Below are 19511 nucleotides of genomic sequence, written 5' to 3' on the forward strand. Positions count from 1 at the left end.
TCTTATATTAAATTTCTGCCAATAGATCCCATTCACCGAACTATTACACACTTGACCTTTAAATTGGAAATCATACCAAACATGCAACATACCTGTAGTTGTTTTACCAGGGGACTTTTCTTCCTCTGGGGCTTGGTAGGTGTGTACAGTCCAATACTAAATTGACCCACATTAGCATAAGGGTTGTCAATAACCCGACCCTTCCTTTTGATGCGCTCAGGTGGAGTAGCAACAGAGGGTCGGGGGATTTCTGTAGGTTCTACGGGTAGATGGGAAGAGTCCTGGAGGATGATCATGGAGCGGGCTTTTTTCTGTCTCTCTAAGTGTGTGGCCTGCCGCTGAGCAGCCTCGTAAGGCAGGTCCAAGGAGGTGGGCTTGAAGCTGGAGCGTCCTCCAGGCTCATGGCCCTGACTTTGAGTCCTAGATGGGGGAGGAGGGGGGCAAAAGGCTGGGGGAGGACCAGTGTCTATGTAGTAAGGAGGAGGAGGAGGTGCTGTCTGTGGAGGTGGCGGGATGGGATGGGGTTGCGAGTGGTCTCGGAGGCTGTCTGTCATAGAGGAACTACGGGGAAATCGGTGCTCGCCTGCCAGGGCAGACAGTCGATCCTCCTCAGTGGCACCTGATGAAGGGGATTTAAAGCAAAGATCATCTGGTGATGGAGTGTAAGCTCACGAAAAAGTACCATTTCACACAAGCCCAGCAGGTCCACAGCTTCATGTAAAATACACTGGAATGCATCCATTTGTTAATCTGTTAATTCTTTGAGTTAATATATTATGTATTTCAAAACAAGCTATACATTGCTAAATAATAAACATGTAATTCTTAATTTTGTCTTATTAAACTTATTTAGAATGTTATTCCTGATATAGGAATAGGTACTTTAAAGGGGATTGATTGGAGTGCGGATACAACCTCTGTTCTGCTGCTGTCTACATGTTGTTCAATGTGGTTGTAGTGATGCAATTTATCTAATATTATCTATATGTGAAAATATGACCTATGAGCATACTGTACATAAGATACACTATCATTCACCTTATTTGAATATGTACAGGATGGGTGATAGTTTTACCAAAAGACTTGGTCCTGGACATCCCCTTTGGTAGTGGTATGTGACCTCTCTCCATGCCCGGGTGAAGACCTCCATGTAGAGTCATCCCCTGCCTCTCAAACAGTGACTGCGGCACAAAAAAGTAATTAAAGTCAATTATAATTATTTAAAAAAGCTTCAGAAACTGTTTCGAATATGCAGTAGTCCATGCAGACATGCCTGCAGTGTTGCATGTGATGTGGCTCAGGTCTTTTGAGGTCATGTGTTTGTATATTAGCATAATGGCACATGCAGTCTGCCAGTGTGCTGTGTGTAGGTGCACTCACACTGATCTCTGCTGGTGTTATTCTCCTGCTGGTAGGCCGTTGTTTGACAGTGGCTGCTCTGTAATCTGCCTCCAAGGGCTGAGAACGTAACATAGACTCTTGGGATGCCAACATCTCGTCTAGTCTCTCTATTGAGGAGGAAATAAGGCAGAACTAAATACCAACACATTAAGCCCACAGAAGCATTCTGCTGTCATTTCTGAAAGGGTAACACAGAGAATTAAAGTGAACTGTGATTAAAAAGAAGCCTACTAAATCTAGCTATACACTACAATGTGATGTCATGCTCTGTGGTATTGTACCACATATCATTCATCTCAATGTGTGTCCTTGATGACCACTAGGAGAGTACTACGAGATGAAAAAGGCACAGAGAGAAAAAGAGAGAAAGTGGGGAAAGAGGCCACATGTTTCAAGTGTTCTGCTCTTCTGTTCTGACTAACACTGCTTAAATTGAAACAGCAGTGATGAATTATTATGACGATCAGAGGGGTGACAATTTCTTGCCTCAGACTCACCTCCTCTTCTCCTCCGAGCAGAAGCTTGGTGGGAAAAAGATAGCGTCAGCAGAGGAGGGAAAATGACAAGAACAAGCCAACAGAAGTGACTATGCTAAAAGTTAGGAGACACACCAAGCTAATTACAAGGGAAAAGCAGAACTGTGAAAGAAAAGGAGGAGCAGAATGCAGAGTTTGGATGCCAGCTCTCTGGCACTCACCCAGTTCCTCGAGCTCAGCGGTCATGGACTTGGAGCGCAGTGTCAGGGTGGTGCTAGGAGCTCTTTTAGGTGGAGGGGGAGCTGCGGAGAAAAGGCATGGTGTTGAGGATGAAGTTGAGGGGGATGAAAATCCTTTGGTTTTGCGGCTCAGTGCTCTCTTGGCGTCCCCCAGACGACCGGCCCAACCCGTCTTGGTTGCTTTGATCTGATCAAACTCAGATGAACTGGACGCTTCGCACTTAGTTAAGACCTTGTTCAGGCTACGATTGGAGCTCAACTTCTTCATGTTTGGTTCTATGTTGGTCCAGCGCCTTTAAATTGTCAGTCTGTCTCCAAGTATTTCAGTTTTTTAGTCTTTGTGCTGCAAGAATTCCTCTCTGCTGAGGAGCCCAGAGGCAGTAAATGTACAGCTCAGTCCTCTCTGTAACATCCCTGGCTTTCTGAATCTTCCACTCACACACAGAACTGAATTTGTCCACTGCAGTAGGCAGAGTGCAAAAAATGAGTGAGGCAAGGAAAGGGAAAAAGTCGTCCATTTTACTTTTAATATGCTGCCTGTCTGGAATTAAGCAGGTGTGCATCAGACAGAAACACTCACACACTGTCTTACACACACACATGCATATCCTACCACATGTAGGACCATATGCAGATACACAGAGAAAACTCCCTGAGGGAGATCATAATGAGGAGGGCTGACAGACGAAGAGATGACTATAGATTCAACAGCTAAAAGAACTGATCAGCTGCCGACTTTACACCCCAAAGCTCATTGGAGCCTCGAAATCATATGATACACACAAAGCAACTGGGCTGGTTTCAGCCCACTCACAGCAGTTAAGCACCAAATGTTTGTTGCAAGTGTAAACTACAGTTACAGGTTTTAATTAGGTCACAGTAAACGCTGTAATCAACCAAATAAAAAAATAATGCAGTCAAGTACTTAAGCATGTTCAGTCTGCAGTACAAATGTAATGCCATGCAGGTGAACGTGATCATAAAGCCTCAAACAACAGCAGTCTGTGCATGCTTTAACAAACCTAACTTTCTTATCAATTCCCAGACAACACAAAAACTAGATCAGGTCGCTCTATCCATGCTCGACCAGCTAACAATGCACCAATGTGGAGCGATAGATCTCTAAATCCCACAGATGCCCTAGCGCCTTGCCAGAGCCCCACTATCCTGCTGTTGTCAGCAACTGAAAATCTAGTGTACATACGCCATCCCGGGTAAAGTCCATATCAAACATCTTCAATTCATCACCAATCTGCACAGTCTGGTACAGTAGCAGGGAGTAGAGGAGATGGAGGAGGATGAAGACACAGAGAGAGAGAGAGAGAGAGAGAGAGAGAGAGAGAGAGATGCTTTTGCTGAAATGTAATGCTTAATTCAAACGTGCACTGTAGTCACCATGGCAACGGTGGCAGTAGTGAGGGCTCACATGGTGCAGAGAGTGTGTTTGCTTGTGTGCGTGTGAGAGTGTGTGAGCATGCGTCTGGGTGCAGAATGTGTCCCACTGGAGGAGAGGTGCAAGGGGAGAGGGTGTTCAACACAGCTTAGCAAGTTTCAGACACGAGTGGAGAATCTCTTTCTCCCTCAGCTCTGAAACACTAAACACACTCCATCTTGTCTCCAGCTGTTTGCACTGTCTGTGTCTCAGCACTTGAATCTGCCCGTCACAAAAGAGGATCTTATTAATGCTGTCTTTTCAATCAGCCTCAGTCATTCCACCTCAGACCAAATGCCTGAGGACTCAGCAGCTTAGACACAAGTAGAGAAAGGCTTCAATGGAGGCCAAAAGACAATGACTTTGGAAGACAACAAGACAAAAGGAACTGGCATAGACGACTAGTTAGAGCTAAACCACTTGAAATAAATGCAATTAAACAAACATATTTTCATATAGTTTAACAGGATATACCCAAATGGTGTTACACTGCACAACCACCTGTATATACTGAAAACAATTATGTGTATAAATCAACACTTTGGGTACGCAATTAGTGCTTTATTAGGAACACAGTATTAATATTGGTTCCTCCCTTTGCTCTAAAAACAGCCTCAACTCTTCATGATACATCCCAAAGTTTTCTATTAGATTAATATCTGGTGTCTGAAGAAGCCACTGACTGAAGTACACTGAACTCAAGGTGACTTTTTGCTCTATGACACTCTGCATTATCATGTTGGAAGTAGCCATTACAAGATAAGACATCCGTGTATCAATAAATTGAACAATGCACAATACAAACTAAGAAAACAAAAACTTTCCCCACATCATTACACCACCACCACCAGCCTGGACTGTTGACACAAGGCAGTGTGGGTCCATAGATTCATGCTGTTGACGCCAAATTCTGTCCCGACCATCTGTGTGTCAGATATCCAGATTCATTCAACAAGGCCACATTTCTCCAGTTTTCAGTTCAACATGTTTCTGAGATGCTTTCCAGCTCAACACAGTTGTGAAAGGTTATCTGAGTTACTTTGGCTTCTCTGTCAGCTCCTGGCAGTCTGACTGTTCTCCTCGGATCTCTCTCATCAACCCGACCTTTCTGTACGCAGAACCGACGCTCACTGGATTTTTTATCATGTTTAGATTTCTGAGATTATGTGGAAAACTATTTCTGTGTAGAATCTAGCAACTAGAGACTTGGAGTCTGCTGGTTGCCTGGCAACTAGTCAGAGTCAAGAAATGTCTGGCACCTAACCACCATAAACAATGTGTTGTCATTTTTACATTCTGTTTTTAAAAAGCACATATAAAACATCTTTAATTAGTCTACCTTCAGAGATGAGCCATGCTAGCTGTTCCCCTGTTTGACGTCTCTGTGTTAAGCTAAGCAGCTGTTGGCTGAACAGAAATTTATGTATTCATTGTTTCTTCTGACTCTGTCAAGTGTGAAATAAAAATGTTAAACTTTTTACTTTACTTCAACTGACAACTGACAACTGAGCAATTTCAGTTCTAGGAGGACGGTTAATGTGAGCTGTAGGTCAAGGCTAAAATAAAAAGCCGGTAAGTGGATCCTCAGTTAAGATTTTTTTGTGTATGTTCAGGCATCAGTCATGTCAAGAAATTATAAAACTAAGAAACGATTATAAGACAACAGAGGTGAGGGACAGACAGTCAGGTGGAGAAGAAATCGCTAAAGATGGAGAAGGGCCTAAAGAAAGATTGAGTTGATACAGTACTGTCCCTCTGAAACTAGGTCAAACCCATTTAACAGTCTTTGTATCATAGCGCACACACACTCACTCACTCACTCACTCACTCACTCACTCACTCACTCACTCACTCACTCACTCCCTCCCTCCCTCCTGCGGTCAGAATGGCAGGACTGTGTGGGAGCTGAGTAATGGTGAGACGTGGTTGACATGGAAACCACATGAATCTACAGCAGAGATGATCGTGGCTGAAATCACCTTGAAAATTGAGGCATACATATTTTATACATGAATAACTTGTCTCCATTTAAACAATAAAAAAATCCATTAACAAATATCTGAGACATCCTGAGATGTGGGTGTTATTGAGATGGAAAACCAATAGATATGTAAAGATGTATTACATTTTAAAGACACATAAACATGGGAGAATATGAATTAAGTATTGACCTTTTGTAAAGGGAGGATACAGAGGAGCTGGTTCATCCCACTGGTCTTTACCTTTTTTACGAATGACTTCTTCAGACTCGGGTTTGCGTGTGACAGACACCACCTTCATCAGCAGCCTGTTGCCCCCTTGCCGGATTAAGGACACCACCTGCTTGTGGCCCACCTTCACTACATTCACCCCATTTACCTGAGAGAAAACACAAAGAATGAGAAATGCTGACACAAGTCTAACCTTGTTTCCTGGAGAGCTGCTGACAGTAAAGCACCATAGCTACCAAAGTCTAGACAGTCAAGGTGAGATGCTTCACACGATTAGACATCATGTGCCTCTTTGCAGAGACACAGAAGGGACAAGTCGTCACAACATCAGCAGCACTACAGGACTGCAGCTTCCTGCACTTGTTAGTTTCCCCTCTGCATTCATCGACATTACCAGTGTGTTCATCCATGAGATTAAAAAGCAGGTGAGGAGCTGTCCTTAATTACCTCAATGAGGAAGTCTCCTGTCCTCAGACCAGCCCTCCAGGCCACCCCCTCCACATCCACAGACTCCAGGTACTGCAGGGCAGGGAATGCTGGGGTCGGAGTGAACTCTTCAATGGGCGTCTCAGCTGAGAACAAACACACAGGGGAAAACCCAACCCGGAACAGATAATTAAAATCTATTGCTTCCATCTGAGTCATTTTTGTTCCTTCACTAAATGACTACCAAACGATCATAAACAGAAAATAAATTGCAGTTGCAGAGAATATTTGAAAAATGTTTGCTATCAGTTTAAGAATGTTCAGTTTTTATTTCCTAGGCTATGAATTATTCCACAAAAGTTCCCTTTCATCTGTACCAAATAATAATTTATTGATTAATATGTTGTGTTTAGTTTAATAATAAATATATAAATAAATACTAAAGATGTTAGAATGTATTAAACGGGAACATTAGAATTAGAGGTGCAACTGTGGCCTGCTGCACCTGAACAGTCATTTATCAACAATCATTGATTTAAGCAGGGCCACGGTAAGCATGCGCACATGTCCACAGCTTCATGCATGTTTTAACAAAATACAAACATGCACGCAAACAGTGCACAATCACACTTCATGAACGCGCTACTACAAACTCCATTTAATTCTGGAGCGAATCCAACAAAATCACTGACACATGAGTGCTCAACGGACCACTGCAGTGAGTGTGTGTGTGTGTGTGTGTGTTTAAGGTTAGTGGGGAGTAAAAGACAGAGTGGGTAAAGGGAACAGTGTGAGACAGGATCCATGGCAGTGAGTTATGGAGGAGTAACAGACTCCCGGCAAGGTGCCTGAGAAGGGGTTGCTGTGGTAACCATCCCGAGCAGGGGAGCGGGCACGTGCATGAGTAAAATTAATTTGCGGAGATGGAGATGAGTAAGGAGATAAAAATGCTGAAGGTAAGAAAGTGATGATGTAAAAATATTTTTTGAGAGCATAATGGAAAGGAAGGACATGACGGAGGTGGAGGAGAGCAGTGAGGAACAAAAACAAGATAGACAAAGGAACGATGAAATGAGAGAGGAGAGTAAGGAGAAGAGTGTCTCGTAAAGCTCAACGCCATGTGCGGGGAACAGATGGGACAGCTAGCTGACAGCTCAGCCAAGGATGACGCCACACACACAAACACAGCACAAACACAGAAAGAGAGAGAGAGAGAGAAGCCTGAGTGCATCTACTGTAAGTAAACAAGCAGAGTGTTGACAGAAGCTGGTCGTGTTGTTGACTCACACAGTAACAATCAAGAGACTCACAGTTGGTGAGTCAGAACAATGAGCTACTTCTTAGTTCAAAACTCAGACAAATGTAGAAAAAGGTAGATATATTGAAAGTGACTTTTTCAAGGTGTGTGTTTGTGCATAGGGTGTATGTGTGTGTATAGCTCACCTTTGGCTCCTCGCAAAACAAAGCCAAATCCTTCATTTTCTTTTTTCTGCAAAACAGCATTTTTCTCCTCTATGATATAGTCGCTGTGAAGGAGAGAGAAGAGGGAGAACAGGTATGAATCCAACACCATACCCACAAACACACACACAAGCTGATAGTGAGGGGCGAGAGGTTGAGCAGGAGAGTAAAGAGGGTCAGTCCGTGGGGGTTGAAAAGTTAGATAGAAAAAGGAGATAGAAGCCCCCCCACACACACACACACACACACACACACACACACCTTTCCTGTTAACCAATCAAGTTAAAAGCCAAGCCATGACACCAAAGCTCAGGATTCACAGAGGTTATTGTGAGAAAGAGTCAGAGAGAGGTATAGCAACAGGAAACAAGAGTGAGAGAAAGCGAGCAGGCGAAAGAGGGATTCCTCGTGATTGAGAAGAGTGAATCAATCCTCCAACTGATCCTTCAGATGAGACTGCAGCTGAGGAGGGTGTTAAAGGCTCCTGCTAAAGAAACTGACAGAGATAGCTTCTGTGCAATATTATTCCCTGACTAATGATGAAGGGAATAAGAGGCAAAAGAAGGTTAGCAGTTCATCATTGTCTGATTGAGTGTTGAGAGGTAAAAGCTGTTAATTGATTTTAAGTCTGGCAGCCAAAACCAAATCAGTGTTAGTAAAGCATTCAAAATAGCATGATGGCTGGTTGTGTGAGGAGAAGAAAGATGTATATAAAGATGGATGGCTCCCTAAAAGTAAAACCAAAGCATATTGATCTCCACCTGGTGGCTCGCTGCAAAACAGGTAATGAACGCCATCTCCTCTATGTTAGTGGATTGGACATGTACCAAATTAAAAGGTCTAAGTACATGTACCAAAAAAGCATTGTAGTAAATGTAACCAGTAGAACAAAAAGGGTGTTTCTTATGGTAAATTTGCTTTTATTCACTTTGATGCTATGAAAATTCTGTAAAAAGTAATAATTGATAGCTCAGACTGATTCGATTCTGCTGCACCATCCCCTGATGGCTACCGCACGGACAGTCACTCTAAATTTGCAAGTTGGCAGCATTTGTACATTAAGGCTTCATTTCTAGATAGTGTCATTCATCTTTATATACAATCTATGTTTCTAGATTGAATCTATATTATGATTGATAAAGGAGTAGATTGAGGAAAGGGTTAAAGTCAAATGGATGTGAAAAAAGGCTAAAGACAATTTTCATTTTCAATGAAGAATATAATATCACTAGGGTGACCTGAATATCTCAACCTTCTTGTGTAGATGACTAAAATCCAGTTCTCATTTACTTAAAAATGGTGTGGCTGTTATGTTGCGTGTGTCTTCACAACACACTTGGACTGAGAAGACTGTTTTCAGTTAACAGCCGGAACACCATCACAAGTGTTTTGTAGTATTCTGTGATTTTCTCCATTAAATGTCATTCCTTGTTACAGCAAAGGCAGGTGTGGAGGGCAAGTGTTGCAACTCAGTGGGTGGCTGCAGTCTCCATTAGCTCAGTAACACACCACTCTCTCAGACTTACCAAGGGAACACAAAGCTCCTGCTGCTGGAGCCTGGAGACCCGTAACAAACCTTTCTGCAGGAGGGAGGCCAAAGGTGTGTTTTCATAAAAAGCTATCTATCCACTTCTGCACAAATTGTTATGCACAGAGAAACTGTGTTGGTTGAGAATCAGTAAGATGGTTTGTTTCTGTCCAAACCTTTTCATCCACTAGACTTTCATCTCTGCTCTAATGCCAGATTAATGCAATACGCTCACTGTCCTCCTTCAGAATCTCTATCCACCTACATGACTCAATGAAGAGAAACTATGATGTAAGAATTTCCCCTGAAAATAAATGTGTCCTTTGACATTTGTGATTCTGATATTTCTGAGACTGCAGTTCAGATACCATCTCGGAAATTGTAGAAAGTAACTCACTCACTGTCCTACAGTATCTGGGTTTCATGCTAGCATGTGCAAATATATTTACTCAGATATTATTCATGTTAAATCTGGCTCTTAAATTTCCAGAGCTCTATCTTTCTATGATTAAATGTGGTGGCATTTATGCTGTTGTACTTCTGGAAGGCGACAAGATTTTATTTAACTGTCAGTTCTGAACATAACATACCTACCTATAGCAATCACAGCCTGCACAAAACAAAGAGCTCTGGGGAATGAAATTAAATTTAATCTGTCTAGAACCTGGACATTCCATAAAAAGCAGAGAAAGTGGATGGAAACAATGCTCGCTCAGAGTAGCTCCGTCACTCTTGTCTGACATCCCATGTCATTAAAGCAAAAATTTGCATTATAAAAAAAAACCTCACAGCTCTTGCTTTTCCACTCTCACTCAACAAATCCGATTTACAGGAGCGGGAGCACTCACAATAAATTTCAGTTTGAGACAGGGAAAGAATTCAATAAGAATCCTGGCAGAAAAATAAAGATATAAAAGGCACAAAACTGTGCATGTTCCAATTCCACAGGGTTATGGCTGTGTTTGCACAATGCAAACATTTTGACACATACAGAAAAAACATAGTATTAAACAGCTATGCAATAGAAATTCTGTTTTACTGTTAGAACTGGGTGCAGTGGCTGCATGATGTCTATAGGTGGCAGCAGCTCCAAAGATCTCAAACTGATTTTTACATTCGCTTCATCACCCCTCTTAAGGTAACGTAATGTGACCTACATTGTTTGTGCAGTACAGTATGCACTAATCCACATGGCCTGCATACTGCAGTGGCACAGTGTCTCAGAGCAAGCGGCTGTACCTGTATGAGGTGAAGTTGTCATAGGATCCCACAGTGTAGTGTCTGAACAGTCTCTTGGTGCGGTCTTCCCGAGTCTCTGCAAAACAAATGAAAAGCATTGTAATTTAATCAGACCCTCCAGTACCTTCAGTTGCTCTGCGTCATACCTTAATGCCAATAATATGCTCACATCAGACATAAAAAACTTATTTTACACTAAGTAAGTGTGTATTTAAGTTATAGATAATTTATATGTAGTTTATTTAGATTTATTTATGTTTACAAATATACATGATTTTGATATTATTTTGAGAAATTCAACATTCAAGAGAAAAGATTTATAAGCTGTTAAATAAAAAAAACACAGTTTTTGATTTCCTGAAGTGTCTTGAACTCACAGAATGGTGAGTCGTAATACCATCAACTTTTATTCTCATGATTTCATATCAGAGGCTCTCTTGCAATTAACCACTTTAAATTGCTAGTGCAGTGTCTTGGAAGGAAGGTCAACCCCATTTCCCGGTGTATGGGGTTCTTGCAGTGTTAGAGGAAATAAGCAACTTCTCAAATGGCACTATTTTAAATGTTATTATGAAAGAACACAGTTTATTTTTCTGAATTACTTCCACGTTTGCTTAAATCTTTTCAGTCCACAAAAATATCAGAAGTGTGACTGGTGTTTCTACCCGTTAGTATTAAACTGTCATCAGAAATCAAATTCAGTTATCACAGAGAAGAATTAAGTTACGACAGAGAAGTAATCATAATTAACACACTTCATTTGTCCAAACCTACCAGAGTATAATTGTTCCATGGTATTTTCTATATTTGAAACAGTTCATCAATTGCAAAATTCTTTAAAACGCCTCTTTTGAAGTGGGAAGTGTACTAGACTAGACTTCATGTTGAGCACAATTAATAGTGTGTGTATGTGTGTGCATGTGCACAGTTTCCTGTCAGCATGTGGGTGGATTTATCCTCTGGGAGTGCAGCTAGAGATTGATGCCCTCTCGCCATCACAATAATACACGTTGCTCCTCCACTAAACAACAGTCTGCTGACTACACAGCCCAAAACCCTTTCAGGTCACACGGACACGCTTTAAAAAGTTCTAAGTGAAACAAATCAAGACATATGTGACACAACACAGGACATAAAGTGCGTCTCACAAGAGAGGTTGCACATATATTGTTTTCCGATCCTTCCTACTATCTGAGTTCATCACACCTCTATCTCCAAATAAAATGTATTTGATTGTTATAATATATATTGTATACCTTATTATCATGAGTACTAATACTGATGATGATAAAGAGGTTCAACAGAGACCTAACTCATAGCAACAATAGTATTTTTGATGCTGCTGACAAACAAATACTGCTAATAAACACACACAGACCTAACTACCTACCCACTGATCGACCTACCTATTCATCTATCTGTACTGTACATATGGATTCATACACAGTAACCTTCGATTTGGAGAAGCTGTGAGAGTGAGCGGTGTCCTGCTGGTAATGTTAGAAACTGCATGTAACCATAAGTCTTGTTGTAGCATATTTCTGCGTTTCCTATCCCTTCTGACAGTCTGCTATCTAATAAAGGTAATACATCAAACTGCTTGAGATGTCCTGTATATATGGGGAAAAAAGACACGTAAAGAGTGAAAAGGAAAAGAGATCAAAGTAAGTGATCACAGTTGAAGTGGCGGGCCTCCTCAGCTCCACCTTAGCCTGTGCAGCTGACAGTGAGTGACTGACAGACTGTCAGCTGCGGATAACTTGAAGCCCTGACGACTGCGTCCACTGTCACTTGGTGACACAACAGAAGGAAATTAGGAATCTGCTCCAAAATACAAAGTTCACGTTTAACTTTAAACTCTGTTAATAGAGAGAGACTGGGTTCTCCCTCTTTCACCTGCAGTCCCATTTTCCTTTCCTTTTGGCTTTTTTGTTTATCGTATTTTCTTTTAGGTAGGATGAGGAATTAAACCCTGTGGAGATAAATGAAGTTGGGAACACCTGTGCAGAGGGCTTTTTCCTTTTGGCAAACACGACCGGGTTTCTAGGTGTGTTGGCAAACTGCCAAGATAATGATGTTATGCCAACATTGTAATCAGCAGATGCAGTAAGAGGTGTCACTGACCCCTTCTTCTAATGAGGCAGGGATTCTCCGGCTTTCACTGATGCCAAAAGAAGTCCAGTGAATTGTTTTAATGTGCTCTGACGTTTTACTACCTGGACGACTGAAACAGCTGCACACCGACCAGAAATGGGCGAATAGAAGTAGAAAGGTGTATTGATGGAACGTGAACTCATGGAAATGACTGCCACACCTTTCAAAAAGATTAAAAAAAACATGTCAAATTGTAGATGAATCAAAAGTGTGTCAAAGGACTGAGATGTGTTATTAAAGGGGAACAGAGAGTTAAGAGCCGGCTGGTATTCATTCTGTGTTATCGAAGGTTACCCTACATCTAGTCGTGGGAGGAAAGATGTGGCATTTTGTTTGCACTAGTTGCCAAAGTGAAGATGAAATAAAAGGTGTTATTTGCAGAGATAGTTGTAGATGAGTGACGGTGTTTTCCTGCATATTCAGAGTCTGTCTTTTACAGCCGTCACTCAGCTTTCTCACACACCTACATTCTAACACATCACAAAAATGTCCTCACCTCAAAAGAGGACAGAGAGAATCAGTCAAATGTTGGATAAGTCTGGGAGATTGTGAGTGAAATTTTTGTGAACGTATAGTATATGTGTGTGTGTATCTGTGTTTACGATTTGTGACAACAGATGCAATCTAATAGTATGAAATGCAGGTCATTCATCACAACTGTCACCTATTTTTTCCAGCCCAGGAGCATCTAAAGGCAGAGCTCAGATGGTACAGATAACCTCAATCCCACACCCACTAAAGTGTACCGACTATTATTAAAGGCTGTTTAAGTTATGTACATCAGATCATTAAAGGTGTAATATGTCAGCTATCTCTGCTGTAGAACATGTTTTCTTGCTGTGAGCGGGTGGTGGTGACGGTCACTTGCCGAGTTCAGCCATCGCTGCATTTACAAGACAAGAGTTTCTAATATGCTGTCTGAGCAGCATGGTTTCCTCAGGGAAGACTGGATGCTGTAGTGACTTGCTATTGGGAAGTAATGAGATGGGCGGGTTGGCTCGTAAGCATGCATACTTCAGCTTGAACCCAAATAGTGATAGAAACATTGTTTTCCTCAGCTGGAGAGAGCTCTTGCGAAGTGAGGGAACTTGCAACGTTTCTATTAGATTGGTAAACAGCTGTTAATGCTAATGTAAGCTAAAGTATGTAGAGGATAAGGCATTTTTCAATATCTCCACTATTAAAGAGAAAATCAGGTGCTGGAAACTGACTTCTACGAGTGTGGGGAATTTGGTGCATCTTGAGTGAATTTAAGGGGACTGTTGTGCCTTGGTGGGGGAACGTGCTCTACTGAGTGTCTCTATGTGTTTCAAGTGATAACTCATCCACAAACATGTGAGAATAAGCTGTTAATCTCGTCTCTCCGGCGATAGCTGCAAACACAGCTGTCATTTTTAGCACATCAAGCTACATGTCACGCTGTAATGTTGACGCTCTTCCTGCTACTAAACATGCAACGTCTCAGACTTCTGCTGTAAACATCTGTGTTTTAGCTCACATTGACAGATTGTTCCACCCTCACTACCCTTGTTTGAAGGACGCAAGTGTCACATCACATAGACAACACACACACAACAAACACACACACACACACAAACACACACACAACCCTGATAAATAGAATTAACCTGTGCTGTTTTACCACTGATAAGAGCTGCAGACAAACATGTACACAGGCTCACACAAGCACACACACTTATCAAGTGTGCCTCATTGACTTTTTATTCTTTCCTTCCAAGCCCCCAATCATCCCTCCTTTCCTTGTCTACTTTCTCTCTGTCTAATTACATTCGTGTTGTGCATTTTAACCATTTTAACCAGGTCAACAGAAGCCTAAGCAGGGGCAGTAGTAATCTCTGCAAGCTCCTTACACCTTGAATACTAAAAAACTTTTTAAACGAATCTGAACAATGCTGGCTTGTGGAAGAAAAAGGTATATAGAGAACGACAGAATCATTCTCTCTTTCTTTCTCCTTTGTGCTGTCACACAATGCACCTGTCATTTCCTAGATCCAACAGGGAGTCATTGGACCATACAGGTGGATACAGAGCTAACCCACTTTCACGCAGCACAGAGGACAGAGCAATGTCTTCATTGTCTATTCTCTCCTCATATTCCTTTGTCTATCTCAGATTTTGTATTTTCTAAACAGTCATTCTCACAGCAGGACAGAATGTGACAGAGGTCACTATAGGAGAACGACAATCAATCCAACAGATAGAAAATAAAAGACTATACGCAGGTGTATAGTGAATTCAAATAAACAATGCAATGGTTTGGATAAAATTCAGCATCAAAGGCCTCTGCAACAATTCAAACCAGTATTCAGTCAATGCAAGATTTCACAAGTATAATTTATGAACCAAATGTGCACAATTGGGATAGTTCACAAACAAACTGGACCTTTGTCAAACTAAACACTGAAGAAGAAATTCTTAGCTGGGTGCCAGCTGTTGCAGCAGTTCTTCAAACAGTCCAATGAATATCCTGAAATAATCCTGAAGCAGCTGGTGCCCTGTTAAAGCTCCTGAACCAAGTAGTTCTCCTCTCTTCATTTATATTGGGTATACCGAGATACTTAGTCATTTTCTGCTTGTCCTTAAATAAAAGGACAAGATCATTATCACTTGAAGTTAATATAATCTTTCTTTTCCGGAGGCGCAATTTATCTCAATCCTTTTTTATTTACTAAATTGTGTAAAAATTCTATTCTAAATTTTTTCACTATTCTATGCAATTCCGATTGATTTGCGTCGCCATTGATGTGCAAATATCTTTGATGTGAGTGGGATGCACGACTAAATCTTCAAATCAATCCAATTTCTGCATAGATGGACATGATAAAGCTGTAGAAAAAATGTAGGGGAACTTAATTAACTGGCAAGTAGGGAGTTCTCAAACATTGGAAGATGTGAAGGAAAAAACAAAGCATGTTAGACTGGGAATACAGGGAGAACAAATTAAGCTGAAACAAACCAACTCCATGGGGTGAAGGTTGTAGATGACAATAAAGTTTAAAAGTCTGTATCCAGCAAAAAAGTCCTAATACGTTTCTTCCAGTGAATCTGAAAACGTGCATATTTTGCTAATATTTAATGGATTGCCACCACTCCTTTCTCTCTACTGCCCCTTTAACAGATATCCCACTACTTTATCATTAAGAAGATCCCTTATTAGGCAGTGTTTGCTTGTTTACACTAAACCATGTAAGATGGCATAATGACACCCCAATGTGTGATTTCAGAGTGCATACTCTCCCAGTCGATGTCTGAATGGTTTGTGTTACAGGGGCTTATGACAGCAGGTTTGTCATCCTCCCTTTGAGTGTGGTCATTTGGAAAATGGAGAACATGGTGAAAAAAAAAAAAAAAATCCATTTCGAGCACAACCCAACCTGCAACAGTGTATAATACAGTGTCTACATATTAGTGGCCATGGATTACTGCACAGGAGTACATCAATTCAAAATATTGCAGCAAACGATAGAACAGAGGAATCAGCCACAGGGAAATGTTAGATGAAGAGCTGCAGACAACAGGCTGCAAAATGCCAAACTCCTCAACGAGGGAACAGGTTTTACTGTGACCCGCTGCTGATCTGGAAAACTAGTTTTGGGCCATACGAAGCATGAAATCAGATTGTGGTTGCAATCATTTTGACTGATCTCATTATTAAAACAATGCATGTATAGTTGGCTGCTGTGAACACAGATGAATAATTTGGTCTTCTGTTGTGCTGTTACTAACCCTGGGGGTAGCCAAATAAACAATGAATCAAATGCATGACTAAGTTTAGGGAACAGTCACAAGCACAGTAAAACCATCACATGAAGTGAGCTTCTTTCTTAAGTTCCCAAACAACAATATTTACACAATCCCAAGAAATTGCATGCCGGGTAAATGTAAGCGGATTTAAATTTCCTCTCTTGCACCTTTTCACATAGCAAGACTAAGTGTCTGCCAAGCCAAGCAAAGAAAGGAGGAGAAAGAGAGGGAGAGTGTGATTTTAAACTTAACAACCTCTTTTGAGTCTGAGAAGTCACAATCTAACAAGATGCTTTGTTAAAACTACAGACTAAGATAATGCCACTGCTAGCACTGGGCTGTTGGGAAGACAGGCTTTTAATCAAATAGAATATGAGATTAGATATAATAATGCTGCACTAAAGGAGAAGAGTTCATCAAAGCTATCGAGTGTGAGAGTTACGAGTTAAAATCACACATCTACCAACTCTTATTTCATTAAATGCAACAGAAGGTCACTTGAGGAATGAGATATGTTTGATTATCATGACATATCTATATTAAAATGGACGCATGAGTAAGAATCCTTCATCACAAACATAACATTGTTCCAATATGAAACAAAACAGCGTTGCATTTGTAGCAGGGAGATGAAGAGGAGGGAAATGATTGGGAAAGATGACAAATGATTGGAAAGCCCTCTGATAAGTTCTTAATCGTAAAATCTATATTTGACAGCAGTCAGATACGTTCCCCTGGGCTAATGTGTGTATTTTCAGTCACAGTCACTTGAGTTTGTAGTATTGCACAGCCTCGTCTTCTAAAAATAGAAACGTTTGTACGCTTGCAGACACTATGCTTATGTCTTTTACTACACTTCCCCTTATGCTGAGTCATATTGCAAGTTTTACACATTTACAAAAGGCAGTAGTTTATATTCCACAAGACACCACGTTACATGCAGTGTGACTATAAGTGAGCTGTCTGCTCAGTGTGCTGACTATAAGAATAGTGCAAAGAATTGTGTGCAGAGAACAACTTACCCCAATACAGCTCATGACATGTGTAGATCGGTCGTTCTGCCTTCACTACTGTTACAACGCCGTGTTTCCTGCTACACAGCACTGGCATATCTGACACCATGACTGGACAACAGTCCATATTTTTTACTTTACAACTCCCGCCCTTAGACTTCCACCAGGAGCGTATACCTCAACCATGACACTTGTCTGTCTCCTGGAGCTGGGCTTGGTCTCACTCTCATCCTCACCTAGAGACTAAAGTCTCAGAGGCAGAGACCAACGCCTATAAATACTTCCGCTCTGTCAAAGTGGAAGAAACCTTGAATAATTCAGTCAAATTCAGACAACAAGAAGAAACTGCTCTAAAAGCTCTTCAAATACTTGGAATGTTTATCATGACACGCCTTTGAGTCAAGGTAAAAACAAGCTGAGTTGCACTAAGACAAAAAAATACATATTCAAGGAAAGGAAAGAGTGCAGGAGAGTAGGAGTGTTCAGCACAGGAACAAATGTATAAGTATCTGTAGCTGAATTGAATGTACTGAATTATCAATGTCACTGATTAATTCAGTAGCCTTATGTGTTCCTTTATGTGTCACTGTCAGCTCAGCAGTATGACAGTACATTACTTTATCTTTAAAAATATTGTGGTGGTCAATTGGCAGATCATTAACTGTAAAGTGACAACATCCTGAGGTTCTTCCAATCTTACTGATTAGCTTGTTGATATCCGACCTGAGCCTGATGGCTCCGGACAGGTCAGGCTGGGGTTCGGTACGGTTACGTTGAAAATGTCAGGTTGGCGAAGGTTCAGACACGAATGTCTCTCTCTGACAGTTGATTAGGTTTGGAAAGATAAGTGCTTCTAACTGACGTGCATTGGAAAATCATGATTGCTATTCTCGAAGACAAAATAACTAAATTGTCAGTTACAATCTCTGAACTGAAAACAAAAGTTTTCCAAACTGCTCAGGAAAGTGGGAAAGGGATTCTGGTAGGAAGATGGAGAGAGGCAGAGTGAAACAGTTGTAAACGTTGGTGATAAATCATGCTGAGTAAGTTGCTCTGTGGGTTATGACATGTTGTGATGTGACATCCCACAGCAGTTATAGTTTTCAGTCAGGCCGGTCAAAGTGTAAACAAAATGATTTGACCAACTGTTTTGACAGCATACTGGAGAGAACGACTGCTGCAGGTAAGTATCGTGAGCAAGAGCAACCACGATGCTGTGAAATAGACTTCACTTTGAGACAAATGTAGAAAACCTGCCCATGTGTGTATGTGCTTGTTTTGTGTACGTGTGTGTGTGAGAGTGCATGTGACCTGCTGTCATCCAATGCGGCACCTGTCAGAAGTGATATGTCTCTGCTCCTCTGTGAGACCTGATACAGATTTGATTCATTGTTCAAATATCATTGCCATCTATTATGATTTGATACGGCTCTGTCCTCCAGAGAGGGAGAGAGGAAAGGAGGGAGGGAGGGAGGGAGAGAGAGAGAGAGAGAGAGAGAGAGAGAGAGAGAGAGAGAGAGAGAGAGAGAGAGAGAGAGAGAGAGAGAGAGAGAGAGAGAGGGCCAGCGATGGCTCAACACACTCCACTGACTCCTGATGAAAAGTATCAGATAGTGGCCATCACTCTGCTGCAAACAACAAATGACAAGTACACACATACACACACATTAACACCTTGCAATGTGTCACTGTAGGACACTTAATGTGGATTTCTTTTTTCAGGGTTAAACAGCAGACCTCCTCTTGAACTGTCCCTCTGTAATGCTGACTCAGCTAAACCTTAATACCAGAGACATGTCTTGCAACCCGTAAGCCGTACTCACTATCTCTTTCTCATGAGATGGATTAGTTGGCTATGCTAATTTAACTGCTGACTCCACACGCAGTATAGACAATAACTGAAGTGTGTGCATGTGCATAGACATGTGCTTGTAAAAAAAGGCCAGAGAAAATCAATTTGCATGGCCATACACAGACACTGCTCTGTGATGTCAGCATTTGCATACTCACTCTGTATCTTACAAGTCGCCACCAGAGAGTAACTGACTAAACACACTATCAACGTGATTTGCAGTCTTGGCCCGTACATACAAATTGATGGCACCATGAGAGAACTTAACTGAGAGTAGTTTCTTACTAAAAGGTAAATGCATTTCTGTTTCCCTTA

The 19511-nt window shown here is 41.3% G+C and overlaps 1 protein-coding gene across 2 annotated transcripts in view; it reads right to left on the minus strand.

The window, feature by feature from the left end:
- The window catches only part of shank3a (SH3 and multiple ankyrin repeat domains 3a), a 175690-nt gene that overhangs the window by 12022 nt on the left and 144157 nt on the right, over window positions 1–19511 (minus strand). The window contains exons 17-25 of one of the 2 annotated variants that reach the window (XM_062390464.1): window positions 10413–10488; window positions 7628–7710; window positions 6206–6330; window positions 5771–5906; window positions 2099–2179; window positions 1899–1922; window positions 1381–1508; window positions 1076–1181; window positions 93–619 (exon numbers count right to left, since the gene is read on the minus strand). In XM_062390464.1, the coding sequence (XP_062246448.1) occupies window positions 93–619; window positions 1076–1181; window positions 1381–1508; window positions 1899–1922; window positions 2099–2179; window positions 5771–5906; window positions 6206–6330; window positions 7628–7710; window positions 10413–10488 (1286 nt within the window). The remainder of the gene's footprint in view (window positions 1–92; window positions 620–1075; window positions 1182–1380; window positions 1509–1898; window positions 1923–2098; window positions 2180–5770; window positions 5907–6205; window positions 6331–7627; window positions 7711–10412; window positions 10489–19511) is intronic. The other variant, XM_062390465.1, reaches the window with a different exon arrangement.

This window comes from Platichthys flesus, chromosome 6 (assembly GCF_949316205.1).
Source record: "Platichthys flesus chromosome 6, fPlaFle2.1, whole genome shotgun sequence".
Taxonomy (NCBI): domain Eukaryota; kingdom Metazoa; phylum Chordata; class Actinopteri; order Pleuronectiformes; family Pleuronectidae; genus Platichthys; species Platichthys flesus.